This window comes from Larus michahellis, chromosome 6 (genome assembly GCF_964199755.1).
Source record: "Larus michahellis chromosome 6, bLarMic1.1, whole genome shotgun sequence".
In the NCBI taxonomy this organism is placed as follows: Eukaryota; Metazoa; Chordata; class Aves; order Charadriiformes; family Laridae; genus Larus; species Larus michahellis.
Genome location: NC_133901.1, coordinates 50,943,128 through 50,956,205, shown reverse-complemented (window position 1 = coordinate 50,956,205; position 13,078 = coordinate 50,943,128). Strand labels below are relative to the sequence as shown.

Below are 13,078 nucleotides of genomic sequence, written 5' to 3'. Positions count from 1 at the left end.
GCATCCTGTGCTGCTGTAGAGGAGCGACGGGCTGTGGGCTAAGGTGGAAGAGCAAAGGAAACACCTCCCTTGGACTCAGCTACGACCCATGCCTGCTGCTGAGGGCTGGCTGGAGGGGTGGGCACGCTGCCTGCTGCGTGGGGCTGGGCAGCCGTCCGGAGGGTCTGCTGAGAGCAGGAGTGTGGGTGGCTACCAACGGCAGTGCGTTATTAAGGGTCAAGATTAGACGATCTAGGGATGATCTAGTCCCAAAGAAATAAGCAGATTACAAAAGAACACGCGGCACAGGCTATGCCAGCGCTGCTGCTGCAAAAAGCAGGGCACAAAAACGCACGCACCAACTATGTGCGTGCCACCCCTGCAGCAGCGTGAAGACATCCACGCCTCCATTGCGTGAATACAGAAGCATCTGTACGGAAAGATGGCCTTCCCATATGGAAATAAGGCTTTTACTCAGTGGGGGTGCTGTAGCCTGATGTGTGGCGAGGGAGAGAGAAGGCTCTACGTGAGACACGCTGCAGGTACAGGCAGGCGATGGGTGCTGGCAGGCAGAGGCTTTCTCTGGGATTACAGAGGCTCCCCTTACCTGTGTCTCAGGCCCATCCTGTCAGCCCACTTGGCCAGCCTTTGGGGGTGGGTGTCCCACAGAGCACATGGTCCTGCCACCTAGCAGCCATGCCCGGAACAGCCCTGGACTGCAAACGGGGCTGTAGTCCACAGCCAGGACCGTTTAAGGGGAATCACCTCCTTTTAGGGGTGCAAAGCCTGCCCGAGCGCCACAGTTTTCCACAGATTTCATGTGGAGGGCTATTTCTGTGCTTCTATGTTGGCACCCCATGTCCGGCATTTGAAGCGGCGGCTCCTTTAAAAGAGCAAAAGAGCGTTGTCACGCAGCTTCTTGCACTCATGCCATGTAATGAGCAATTAGAGCAGCAGTAGGGTACATGGGGAAAAGCTGGTGGATCTCCTGCATGGGCCAGCAGCGGGAAGAACTCGGGGTGAGAAAAAAGGGTTTGAAGACCCTCCTGGGGCTGGACAGTAAATTGCACAGAGGAGTTCCTCTCAGCTTAGTGATATGAATGCAGGCTCGTCTCTTGACATAAGCGCAGCTCCTGCTTGCACACCTTCAAAGGGTGCAAGCAGATTGCGCCGGGTTCAGAGCCAGGTGAGAGCAATGGAAGGTGTTAAACTGCTGGGCTGGGTCCACCTGGACACTTTGGGAATTTCTGGTCCCAGCTGGCTCTGCAATTTAAAAGGCTAGGCTGAGAGCAGCTGCTTTATGGTGCTTAGCAAGAGAGCAGGATGGGTGTTGCAGGGCAGTCTAGGGCTGCATTTGGAGCTGTGCTCTTCTGGGGCTTTCTTGGTCCCCTTGTTTGGGTTGTGGGGGCTCAGGGTAGTGTTTTTTCTGATCCCACCCTGCTGGTTTGTGGCCAAGAAAGCCTGCAGTTCACCTTACCTCCAGGCTGGGAAGGGAACGCTTCCTTTGTGCTGACTACTTGGGGTAAGTGAGGGTGGTGTCAAGAGGCTTTCTTACTGCTGTATTTTGGCACAGTGCAGGTGTATGCCTGGAATGAGGAGAAAGGGGCAGCTTTGATGTGAAGTGTTGTCTAACGGCTTCAGTGCATCTTGTGTAACCAGGGGGCTGTTTGTATGACCTAGCAGTCACGGGCTTTGGTGGCGTGCCGTGCCTCGATCTAGATGGTCTTGGCTGCTGGGTCTTGGCTCTTCCCTCACACACCCCTGCTGGCCCAGCCCCTAATACTGGCTAGGGCCTTTTTTCCGACAGAAGGGTAGGATTGTAGCGGACCCCGTCTTCAACGTGGGATGCTGAAACCTCTGCTGCTGTCTCCTCTTTCCCTAGATACCGAGGGGGAGGCACACGTTCTGCAGAATGACTCTGAGTGTGGGCTCTTGGTATCTGGGACTCCAGATGGCTCCAGGAAAGTATTGGTCTCCTATACTGGCTGTTATGTCTTTGAATGGGTGAGTGACCTTAGGGGTTCTGCTGGGACTGTGGCTACTGCTGCTCTGGCTGCCCTGACTGGTGTGGCTCTCCCCTAGGATGGCAATTACCTCATGCTGGTTGGGCTTGAAGGAACAGACGATGCTGGACAAAAGGTTCTTCATGAAGAGAAGCTGCTCAGGTGCCCTGTGGACCTTCCTGGTAAGACTGACAGCTCATTAGGAAGTCCCGCTTGTATCTTGTGGTGATGAGTGCCCTTCCTTTTGGATGTCTGTTCCTAGTCAGTCTGGGGCTGGGCAGAGGGACTTACTGCTGTGCAGAAGACTCCCTGGAGAAGGGTTTCAGACAGAAGAGCCACCAACTTGCTGAGGGCTTGTGCCTCCTCTGCAGGGTCAGCAGGTGAATGTTCCTTATGTTTCCTAGACATGTTCTGACTGCATCGATCCCTGCAAGTTCAGGGACTGAGCTGGAGATTGGGTACAATGATTTTTCCAAACTACCAGAGTTGATGCGGAATACTTTATCTTGACAGATCCCATACAGTCTAGTCTCTTGTGAGTGGCTTCAGGGGGAGTCTCTGTTCCAGGGAATGCAGGTCCCTTCTAAGCCGGCTTCCGTGCCAGCTCCAGGCTGTGTGTTTCACCCTCACTTGAGTCTAACTTCCCTCGATTTGCATGCAGAGTCACCAAGACATCTGCCAGCAGTGTCCTCTGTGTCTTTACCCCCCTGCTCCTTGTGCCTTAGCTGCAAACTCCTGCTGTTTCTTCCAGCCCTGGATGCTCCAAGCAGTGGTGTCTGTTCTGCTGTCCTCAGCCAAGACCGGCTGCTGTGTGCCTCCTTGCCTATCAGCCAGGGAGACTGTGAAGAGCGAGGCTGCTGCTATGACCCTAGGGACAGGGTGAAGCCTTGTTACTTTGGTAACACAGGTAAGCGTGCCTCCTCCTGGAGGAGCCGTGAACTGGGATTCCTTACTTCCCTGGTAGAGCAGTATTGGTGTGTACCGGTGCTGCTGAGTGCGTTCCTAAATGCAGGACTGGCTTCAAGGGTAGCCCTACAGAGCTGTGGTGGGTTGACCCTGGCTGGACACCAGGGGCCCAGCAAAGCTGCTCTATCACCCCCCCTCTGCACTGGACAGGGGAGAGAAAGTATAACTAAAGACTCATGGGTTGAGGTAAAGATCATTCACCAATTACCATCACAGGCAGAACAGACTCACCTTGGGGAAATTAGTTAAATTTATTACCATTCAAATCAGAGTAGGATAATGAGAAATAAATCCAAATCTTAAAGCACCTTCCCCCCACCCCTCCTTTCTTCCCAGGCTTAACTTCATGCCCAAATTCTCTACCTACTCTCCCCGCGCAACACAGGGGGATGGGGAATGGGGGTTGTGGTCAGTCCATCCCATGTTGTCTCTGTCGCCCCTCTCTCCTCACGGGGAGGACTCCTCACACTCTTCCCCTGCTCCAGCACGGGGTCCCATCCAAGCATGGGTCCCTTTTACGGGCTGCAGCCCTTCAGGAACAGACCGTTGCAGTGTGGGTCCCCCACACGGTCACAAGTCCTGCCAGCAAACCTGCTCCAGCATGGGCTCCTCTCCCCATGGGGCCACAGCTCCTGCCAGGTGCCTGCTCTAGCGTGGGCTTTCCCACAGGGTCACAGCCTCCTTTGGGCATCCGCCTGCTCCAGCGTGGGGTCTTCCACAGGCTGCAGGTGGATATGTGCTCCACCATGAACCTCCATGGTCTGCAAGGGCGACAGCCTGCCTCACCATGGTCTTCACCACGGGCTGCAGGGGAATCCCTGCTACAGCGCCTGGAGCACCTCCTCCCCTCCTTCTTCACTGACCTTGGCATCTGCAGAGCTGTTTCTCTCACATATTCTCACTCCTCTCTCCAGCTGCAGTTGCTGGGCTGTTTTTTTCCCCCCTTCTTAAATATGTTATCCCAGAGGTGCTACCACCGTCACTGATGGGCTCGACCTTGGCTACTGGCGGGTCCATGTTGGAGCCAGCTGGCATGGGCTCTATCGGATGTAGGGGAAGCTTCTAGCAGCTTCTCACAGGAGCCACCCCTATAGCCCCCCTGCTACCAACACCTTGCCACACAAAACTAATACAAGAGCTCATGGTAAGGTCTCTCCCCATGCTTGCCTGGGGATCCTACGTGACTGCTCTTTCTGGTTGCACCTCTGTCCATTTGAGGCAATCCTAGATGAGAGGCCAGCAATGGTTTGCCATTGTTTTAGAGTACACAGGCATTAAAGCTGCATCCTGCGTGGGCAAAAATGGAGGGAGAAGGAGGGATGAACCTGGGATGTGAGCAAATATGATATTTTACTCAAAATACCACCAAACGTTTCCAAAGAGAGGTGGAAACTACTGCATATTGTATTCTCTGCAGTACTCACAAGGTCTCCGAGTACCTTGTGACTACCATCACAGGAATTGTATTTTACCTCTGGGACTTTTATATGACCATGATGCAGGGGACAAGAAATACCTACGTAAATGAAGATCAAGACAAGCGCTGCAAACCAGACATCCAAACACAAGCAAAGCCCGTGAGGACAAATAAGCCCAGAGGAGAGCCACCTGTGGTGGAATCCATTTATGAAAACCATCCACCCTGTCACTGAAGGAAAAGCACCGAGTAGGGGCTGTGACTAGAGATAACAGACACGATCCTTTTCCTGGAAACCAGGGGTCGCGCGGTTGCAGTTTATGAAGAAGAGAGTTTTCTCTTTGTGCGTACATGAAATTCTACAGAGGACAGGACAAAAGAGACTTTGGAGAGGGGAAGAACTTGTTTGCAGTGACGCCTCTGAGATGCAGAAGCTAAATGAGATTCCCCTGGAATACCCAAGGTCTCTGGGAGAGTTGGTTTTGCTGTCCTCCTAAATTTAAGTTCATTCATTTTAATAAATAACATCTAAATCCTCGCAGTGATTCTGATGGTAGGAAAGAGCAGCCAGAGAGTTGTTTGCAGTCCCCATGGCTCAGGTGGCTGAGCTTCTCCCAACAGCCTGCAAAGACAGGGATGCACTCTTTTCATTTAGCAGAAGGAGTCCAGACCATAAGGGAGATGAAGTGATATGCCCAAGAAAAGTGGCAAGAGAATACAACTCCAGCTGCAGAACTTACCCCCTGTGATGGCAACTTCCCGTCATTCTCAGCTGTTCCTTACCCACCATGGGGCGGATGGGGTGCTGCCCCAACCCAAAGGAAATAATGGCTCAAATAATCATAAAAAGATTTTTCTTTATTGGGTCATTAATGTACACACGTGCAGCGCTAACCATCTGCAAAGCATGCTGCTCTTGGTGGGACACATGCTGCAGGAGAAGCAGGTCGTGGGCAGCCATGGGAGCTGTGTGTGTGAGAAAATCAGCTATTTGATGCAGCCATTGCACTCAAGGAGCGCACAGAGAGAGCATCAGTGCAACAGGTTGCAATGTCACCCAGGGCCTCCCTGGGATGTGGTAGAGCAGTTCCAGGAGGCTTTGAAGGTGCCTACTCTGTGCACCTGTGTTTGGGCTGTCTTCCTGGAAGCCTTAGGGAGGTGCGCCAATGCTTCTGCCATTGGTTTTAGTAAGGCAGATGTAAAAGGAGTAGCCAGGCTCAGGATACCGTGGAAAGAGTTTCTGTGCTTTTTAGCGGGGGACAGCACAGAGCTGGTAGGCAGGAGGTACGTTGGTTGTCCCACTCAGTGTTGGGGTTATGCTGAGTTCCTGGGGGTCAACGACAGGCTTCAAGGTAAAGTTCTGCAAGATGATGGCCATGAGTAGGAATATCTCCATGCGTGCCAGGCTCTCTCCGGGGCATATTCGCTTCCCTGGAAGTGAAAACAGCAAATAGTGCTCGACGGGTGTTGCCAAGTAGACAAGAGTTTGTACTAAGCAGGTATGTTAGGCAGCTTTATTTACCAGATACAGCTCCAGCAGTGAGACGACTGTCGGGATTACTAAGGACGTTTGCAAGAGAATAGTTTGTTGGAGAAAGATGGACGCCCACCCTTGGCAGTTTGGTTGGGTGTGTGAAGGAAGAACAAGAGCAGAAGAAGTCTTGAGCATAGAGGGGGCGTCGCAGAGGGCAAGGTGAGAGAGAGTAAGGGCACATGAAGCACAGATGAGAAAACAGAGGGTAGGGGCTATTGGTAGGTGAGTGGTTGCGTGTAGCCCGAGAGGTACTTAAGAGGTGCTGGGAAAAGTGCAACTACCACGGAAAGAGAGGATGGTTAAGGATGACTTTGGTGGTTGTGTCGGAAGGTGACAGGTTTTTTAGAAAGCGTCAATAGATCCCATTCACATCATTACATCGGCAACTCCCAGTAGGAGGTTTGAGAAGCCTCCAGGCCTGAACACGATGGGAGGTGCAGCTGGGGAATGGAGCATCAGGGAGGGGTTATCCAGAGAGCAGTGAGCCCTATGGAAGCACCGGTGGGACCACGCTGGGAAGAGGGAGTGTGTGTTATAGGGAAAGGCAGAATGGTCCCCAGAGGGGGAGGAGGACGACGGCGACAGGGAGAGGAAGAGAGAGAAAGCCAGTGCTTTACCTGCTGAGAAGGGCATGAAGAACTCGCTCTTCCTAAAGGTGCCGTTCTCGTTCAAGAAGTGTCCAGGGTTGAACTCATTTGGGTTTGGAAACTCTTTACTGTCGTGGAGGACAGAAGTGAGGACAGGAAAGATTGTGGTGCCCTGAGATAACACAAGGAGAAGAGCAGAATATGAAGGGGAGGTGAGTTAGGTCACTTAATCCGACTGCCTGCCAAGTTAAGACTGAGCATCCCAGCACAGTCCTACTAGTGCCTTTGGTTTCCTTTTGGGGACCTTGCCTTTGGGGAGGCAGCTTTAGGGAGAGCCTGCTAGATGGGACAGCAGGGACAATTGTTGGCTGATCTTCCTGAATGCTCCCTCTCACTTTCGGACCATTTATCCTCACTTTGCTCTAGTCATCTGGGGACACCCCACCTAATTCTTCCTCTTTCTCAGTGTTTCACCCTAATGAACTTGTAGATGTTCCTTCTTTTCTGTGAGCCCCGAAAAGCAAAAGGTTGCTTTCCCGTCTCCTAACAAATTTCTTCTGCCACAGTCCTCTTCCTTCCCTCTTCCTGACCAGCCATTGGTGGGGGTGTGAGATAAGTAATCCAACAGTGATGACACAAGAGCCATCTGCTAGAAGCTGAGCAGGTCCCTGGGTCCTGCCTTTTGATTTTACACAGACAGCTGAAAATTAAAAGGCCAACAGCCTGTGTGCTGCTGTTCCCCTGCTGTACACAGTCAGCCAGAAGAGCAACGAGCGCTGCTGCGACAGGCCAGGCCATGGGTTGCTGTAGCCCATCAGCCTGCCTCTGGCAATGGCCAGCAGTGACTGCCTCAAGAAGTGTGTAAAAACAGGCAAAGAGGTTTTGCTCGTTCCCTTGATTGCAAACGTAGTCTTCAGCACTTTGTGGCTCTGGGGTTTTCTGTGCTCAATAACCACCAACTGACTTTGCTTCCAGGCATGCGCACAGGCTCTCCTGGAGGGTGGTGAGCAGTTCCATGGCTTTGCTGCCTTTTGTGTGAGGAGTCACTGCTCTGTTTTTTTTGTGAACCCACCGTGTTTCTGCAGATGGATAAAGCTGCGGAGCAAGTGAGCAAAGGTGTTGGGCAGAGCTACTGTTCCAGTCTTGGCCCACGGAGTGGCAGCAAGGGGCTGCAAGTGAGCTACAGGAGCCTGAGGATAACACCTTCCTGAAGGGCTGGGTGATACTAGGTCAGGCCGCTGCACTTCTAGCTTCTGGCTTGTAACTGCCAGCCTAAGAGCAAAAGTGCTGCCGAACTTGAGGGACCTTGCCCACTAACCTTGGGAATGACATACTCTCTGAAGCAGAGGTCTTTGGTCACAGCGCGAGGGACACTCAGGGGGACGAGGGAGATGAAGCGCTGGATTTCATGGACCACCGCATCTGTGTAGGGCATCTGGGTCCGGTCAGCCACGCAAGGTTTTCGTGATCGTCCTACTACCCGGTCAATCTCTTCTTGAACTTTCTCTGTCATGAGAAGCACAAACCATAAAATGGGTAAATAAAACCAAACCTACCTAAACAGGTTGCCCTAAGCTGCCCACAAATCACACATCACAGGTGACAGGAGCACTGATGTTGGTTTTGGTGTCGACTAGAACACAGTTCCACTGCGGCCCATGCAAAGAATGTCCTCCCAGTGACTTGACTAAATAGGAGTACTGGGCGGTAAAGACACACAGTCAAGTCCTTGGCTGTGAAGGGAGTGCAGCTGATGATGATGCCAGTGAAGCTGAGGGATCTCTAATGCCTACCCTGGGGAATGACAGTGCAAGGACTTTGCCCATTTGGGTAAAATGTGCGAGAGAGAGGAGGAAAGTTGGGAGAAGGATACGGTGCTAGACGCGTGCCCAGCCCAGGGGAACAGCTAGAGAGGAAGAGGTCACAGACTGGTACCTTGTATCTTCGGGTATTTGAGAAGAAGCAGAAGCCCATATCTTACAGTCGTGCTAGTTGTCTCAGTCCCGGCAATGAACAAGTCGAAGGTGCTGGTTATCAGGTTCTTCATGTGGAAACTGGAATTGGGGTGCTCTTTCTCCTAGGGAAAAGGCTGGGCTGTTTCTCTGGCTGGGCTGAGAAAAGTGGCCCTTTCTTGTGTCATCCCAGGCCTTCTTTCTCACCCAGAGCTCTTGCATTTCTCTGCTAAGCTGCAGCAGCCACCTGGGACATTGCAATGCTCTCTTTGTGCAGTAAGCTCAACACCAGCGCGGCCTTCTTTCAAGCTGTGCACCAAATGGTACGTAGCTGCATGTCTGCCCTTGCTGTGCTAACTGCTTTCCAGTGGAAGAACTGCAAGACCAGACTGCACACATCCCTGTGTTTCAGTGAGAGCAGATGAAGGTCTTGCTGTCCAAGAAGGTGCAGGTAGGGGCTGGTGAGTGTGCAGACCCAGAGCTATAAGCTCTAGCACAGGCAATATCTGGGGTATTGCTGGTGCCTTCCCACTGCACAGCCTAGCTGCCTGGGAAGGGATCATCCCAATGCCTGTGTTACTTAGGAGAGGGAAGGGGCTCAGTGTAGGTGTGTTGGGGATGAGCTGGGGCTGTACGCTGTCTCCTTACCTCCTGCATTTTGGTGAGGAAGCAATCAATGAAATCCTGAGGGGAGCTGGGATCTAGGGTGGCTTGGTGTATCTTCACCTCCTCTGCCACAAAGGCTTTTAGAGCATCAAATTCTGTGAATATTTTGTTGTGTGGGCCAGGCAAGTAATCCAGGATATTTGAGAACATCTGGTAGAGCTGGAAAGAAAGAAACAGGAGGGTCCCTAGCATGACCATTGCCCCATCCTTTGATATTACCAAAAAGCCTAGGAAGTTCACAACCCTCTCAACTGAGACAAGCAGAAGGGCGGTGAGGCTGGGCAGTCTGACAGGGCAGTAGGGGCTTGCTTAGTGGTAGGAACCTTAGGCAGAGAAGAAGGGTGTCAGGACTAGGGGGAAGCACCCTCAGCTCTCCATTGGTGAGGCTGCGTCTTGCTCTTGAATGAATTCCCTCCTGTGCAGCAGAGCACTGACGGGGTCCTACTTAGAAAACTGAGATGGGACTTCACTGGGAGGAAGGCTCCCTGCTCCCCTAGGAGAATGTTGACACACTAAAATGCCTACTGGATTGTACCTGTCCCCAGTAGGAGTTCGACATCTCAAAGATGTTGTTCATGTTATTCATCAGGGCCAGGAACTTCTTGTCTTTATAGTCATATCGTCTCCCAAAGACAATGGAGCATATGATGTTGGAGACAGCACAGCTCAGCGTGAAGGTTGGGTCAAAAGGCGTTCCTGGGATTTCAGAAAAGTTACAAACCATAAAGAAAACCAACTATGGCTACTCATGGCTACTGTGGGTAACCTGGGCTCTGGCTGTTAGTGGAAATACCAGAACAGAGTCTCTGAACGACACAGAAGGGTCCCCAAAAAGAACAGTATGTGATCACGGAATTATTTACTGCTCTGTAACGAGGGGCAGCTGGTGCATGGACAAAGCACGTGCTAATTCTATTCTATGCTAAAGACATGGGTCTCCCTTAGTACAGTCCTTTTTCTTGCAAACATAAGCTATATTGAAACTGTAGCATACCCTTTGTTTTGTTGATCTCTTCTAGCAAGTGCTCAGATTCCTCCTGGATCCTCTCTTCAATGCTCCTCTTCCCCATTCCAAAGTTGCGCAGAGTGCTGAGAGCAAACCGACGGACTTGTAACCACTCCTGGTTGTTGCTAAAAATAATCCCTGCAGAGGAAGAAGGAAGAGCAAAGACCTGGCTTGGGTGTGCTGGGTGTGAGATGAACAGAGGCTCACAGTGAGAGCGAATCCTGTCCCTGGGAGAGCACTGTCACGGTAGTGTCATAGAGTACTGTGGTTTGGAGACACTCTATGGAGGTACTGTAGTCCACCTGCCTGCTTTTGGCCTTCTCCACCACATGCCCAACCTCCTTGTGAACAATTCATCGCTCGTATCTGCACATAATTCCCCTTGCTGCAGCTGGGGGCTGTTGCCGCTTGCCCTTTCACTGCACATCACTAAGATCAATCTGACTCCATTTCTCTACTACCCGCTTTGGGTGATGAAAGGCAGCAATTACAGCCCACTCTGCCTTCCCTTCTCCAGGTAGGACCCACCCACTCTCCACAGTCCTCCCTCCTGCGTGGTACATTCCAGCCCTGATCTGCCAAATGAATGCTCAGCCCTTCCCTTCTCCTCAGAAGGAGCTCACTCAGCAAACATACCTAATCCGTTGTTCGCCCTGTCTCCTATTGGCATGTGTCCTCTGGCAGCAAACTCGTCCGCGCGATCAACCAAGGCTTCTTTCACCACATCATGTCCGTGCAGCACCACCACTGGGTCAGAGCCCAGGTGCACTGTGAACACTGGTCCATACTCTTCACTGAGCTGTCAAAATGCAAGACAGAAGATGGCCATGGAGCAGAGCGGGAGGAGGAGTTGAAAAGTGGCCTTGCTGCTGCATCCCACGGCAGGCGGTGCAGCCTCACAGACCAGCAACGTCAAGTTTTCGTCCTCTCCTGACAAATATAGGTGTGGAGAGGGTTCCCAGCTATCAGGCCCTGTGCAACAATGACAACAGCAGTGCGGGGGAGCAGCTGAGATCCTCATGGCTTTTCTGCTCCTCTGGGATAGCTGCTTATCAAGCTATGGTCACAGACTGTCCCCACGCACAGGTCCCACACACTTCTTGCCCACAGAAGAAAGTAAGAGAGAAGAAGAAAGTGGCCTCACCTTCTGGAGGGTTGTGGCCAAGTCCTTTGGTTTCACCTGCAGCAAGTTACCTAGGATGGGAAGGGGAGCTGGTCCCGGAGGCATCTTCCCCTTTCCAGACCTCCCTCTCCATGCTGTGATGGAGAGCAGGCAAGCAATGCAAACCAGGAGGACAACAGTGGCTGCTCCCAGGAGCTCCATTTGCTTCTGTGGCTCAGGAGGGAGTGACTCTGGCTGCCGGAGCCCGAGCCTATATACCGAAGGGCTATGTTAGCTATGCTGGCTATGTTACCTCAACAGCAGGTTTTGGATCACGTGGCTGAGTCAGTCAATATTAGTAGTCAATCATTTGTTTGACTGCCCTGTGTTATGAAACTAGGACTTCTCTCAGTGTTAATTGGCCATCAAAGACACACCTTATCTCAAACAATTGCAGAGGCCAACTGAGGTTAAGAAATTTACAATGTGTTCATAAAACTTGTTTTGTTTCATCTAAAGTTTATTATTAAAGAGGTCACACTAGGGGCACACTCTTTGACTCAGGCGCTCCTGGAAATTCACTGTCACGAGAGTATCTTTGAAGTACTTCAGTGCTGTTTGCATTTTCTGTTCTTTGGTATTAATCGTACAAGCTCTCAGTGGGGTGAGCCATCCTTGCTTGTTCCTGAAGTCTTCCTGACATTATCAGTGGAGTTCGCACTGCGTGTGATGTGCCAAAAAACATACTGACGTGTTCTCCTCAATGCACAGCAATTGCCTCGGTCTCTCTCCCTAGAGATGTCTGGCCTCACAGGAGGGGAAAGTATAAAATATCCGTCTGGCAAGGGCAGAAAGGTCTCCAGACGTCACAATAGATGAGAAAGGATTTGCCGGGAGAGATAAGAAAAAGACATAAGAAAAGGGGACTAGACCTTGGGACTCTGACCTGTTTGAGGTCTCCTAGAGGAAAGGGTGAGAGAAGCAGGTAGAGAAGAGAGAAATCTTGAGATGGGTCTCTTGAGAGGGTCTCTGGGCAATGGCTTCCCAAGCTGAGCCAGAGGTGCGCTTGTGAGAGGCTGGGTATAGGTCAGTGCAACCTGGCCACTACTCCTTGCACTTGCAATGACCCAAGCAGCGCACCCAAGCTACTGCTAGAAGCTGGCACGTACGAGTTCCCTGTTTAGTTGTTGTCTGACTCCAACATGAGGAACTGCTCCCCTGGAAGGGCCAGAGGTGCTCTGGGAGACTGCAGAGCATGTCTGGTGTGTTGCAAGGGCTTCAAAAAGAGCTGGGGAGGCTTCCTGCCCACTCTGGGGCTGTGTACCTGCGAGGTCCCAACAGCAGTGGCAACGGCGGGTAGAAAGGACCCTCAGGGCTGTGGCACTGCCTGTGCTCAGCTCGCTCAGTCTGGCCATATCCCTCTGTCTTTCCTGAGCTGCGACGCTTCTGCAGGCAGACAGGACTCATCCCACTGAGCGGAAGGTGTTGCGAGGATAGGGGACGTGGGACTTGGTGGGAATCAGCGAGGGGCCTGGGTGAACCAGGTGCTTGGTTGGAGTGTGCTGGGTTTGCTGTGCCGCAGCGTGTTAGCGTGAGTTTCCCCTTCACTCAAAGGAGCTAGCGAAGTTTTGCAAAAGTTTCTGCAGCTTCCCCGTAAGTTCTTACGTCATCCTTGCTCTCTTGCATTGGTGCAATAATTTGCTAGCTGTTCTTTTTAAATGTCATTTCACTTCTTAAAACCTGTAGTTCGTTTAAAATGTCATTTCACTTCTTAAAGACCTGTACTTGATACTTTGGTGGAAAAACTGAATTGCCAACAGGTTTGGGCTAGTTGCCTATCCGCTGACGTGAACTCCTCTGCATCGG

At 51.8% G+C, this 13,078-nt stretch overlaps 2 protein-coding genes across 7 annotated transcripts; one reads left to right on the top strand and one right to left on the bottom strand.

The window, feature by feature from the left end:
- The first annotated feature begins 1,295 nt into the window (after positions 1 to 1,295).
- Positions 1,296 to 7,673, top strand: LOC141744900 (zona pellucida sperm-binding protein 4-like). 5 transcript variants are annotated; one of them, XM_074591771.1, is made up of 5 exons: positions 1,296 to 1,501; positions 1,862 to 1,983; positions 2,062 to 2,164; positions 2,734 to 2,889; positions 7,572 to 7,673. In XM_074591771.1, exons 1-5 carry the CDS (start codon positions 1,303 to 1,305, stop codon positions 7,577 to 7,579), a joined length of 588 nt encoding a protein of 195 aa, XP_074447872.1. In that variant the 5' UTR covers positions 1,296 to 1,302; the 3' UTR covers positions 7,580 to 7,673. The 5 variants fall into 5 exon arrangements, with proteins under 5 accessions (XP_074447872.1, XP_074447869.1, XP_074447871.1 ...); XM_074591768.1 differs by having other exon boundaries at positions 7,462 to 7,597; XM_074591770.1 differs by lacking the exon at positions 7,572 to 7,673 and adding an exon at positions 4,451 to 5,557.
- Positions 5,203 to 11,773, bottom strand: LOC141744899 (cytochrome P450 2C8-like). Of its 2 annotated transcripts, none has more exons than XM_074591765.1 (9): positions 11,255 to 11,773; positions 10,747 to 10,909; positions 10,099 to 10,248; positions 9,640 to 9,800; positions 9,087 to 9,263; positions 8,422 to 8,563; positions 7,805 to 7,992; positions 6,517 to 6,658; positions 5,203 to 5,796 (listed from the first exon to the last, which is right to left on the bottom strand). In XM_074591765.1, exons 1-9 carry the CDS (start codon positions 11,432 to 11,434, stop codon positions 5,615 to 5,617), a joined length of 1,485 nt encoding a protein of 494 aa, XP_074447866.1. In that variant the 5' UTR covers positions 11,435 to 11,773; the 3' UTR covers positions 5,203 to 5,614. The 2 variants fall into 2 exon arrangements, with proteins under 2 accessions (XP_074447866.1, XP_074447867.1); XM_074591766.1 differs by having other exon boundaries at positions 11,305 to 11,425.
- Between the last annotated feature and the right edge of the window lie 1,305 nt (positions 11,774 to 13,078).

Excerpts from the sequence above, each read along its gene's own strand:
- LOC141744900 (XM_074591767.1), top strand. The coding sequence starts at position 1,303 with ATGGGTGTTGCAGGGCAGTCTAGGGCTGCATTTGGAGCTGTGCTCTTC. Across the intron at positions 1,502-1,861 it reads CTTTGTGCTGACTACTTGGG|ATACCGAGGGGGAGGCACAC; the intron begins GTAAGTGAGGGT and ends CTCTTTCCCTAG. Across the intron at positions 1,984-2,061 it reads GCTGTTATGTCTTTGAATGG|GATGGCAATTACCTCATGCT; the intron begins GTGAGTGACCTT and ends GCTCTCCCCTAG.
- LOC141744899 (XM_074591765.1), bottom strand. The coding sequence starts at position 11,434 with ATGGAGCTCCTGGGAGCAGCCACTGTTGTCCTCCTGGTTTGCATTGCT. Across the intron at positions 7,993-8,421 it reads CAAATACCCGAAGATACAAG|AGAAAGTTCAAGAAGAGATT; the intron begins GTACCAGTCTGT and ends TTCTCATGACAG. Across the intron at positions 5,797-6,516 it reads CTTCATGCCCTTCTCAGCAG|GGAAGCGAATATGCCCCGGA; the intron begins GTAAAGCACTGG and ends TTTCACTTCCAG.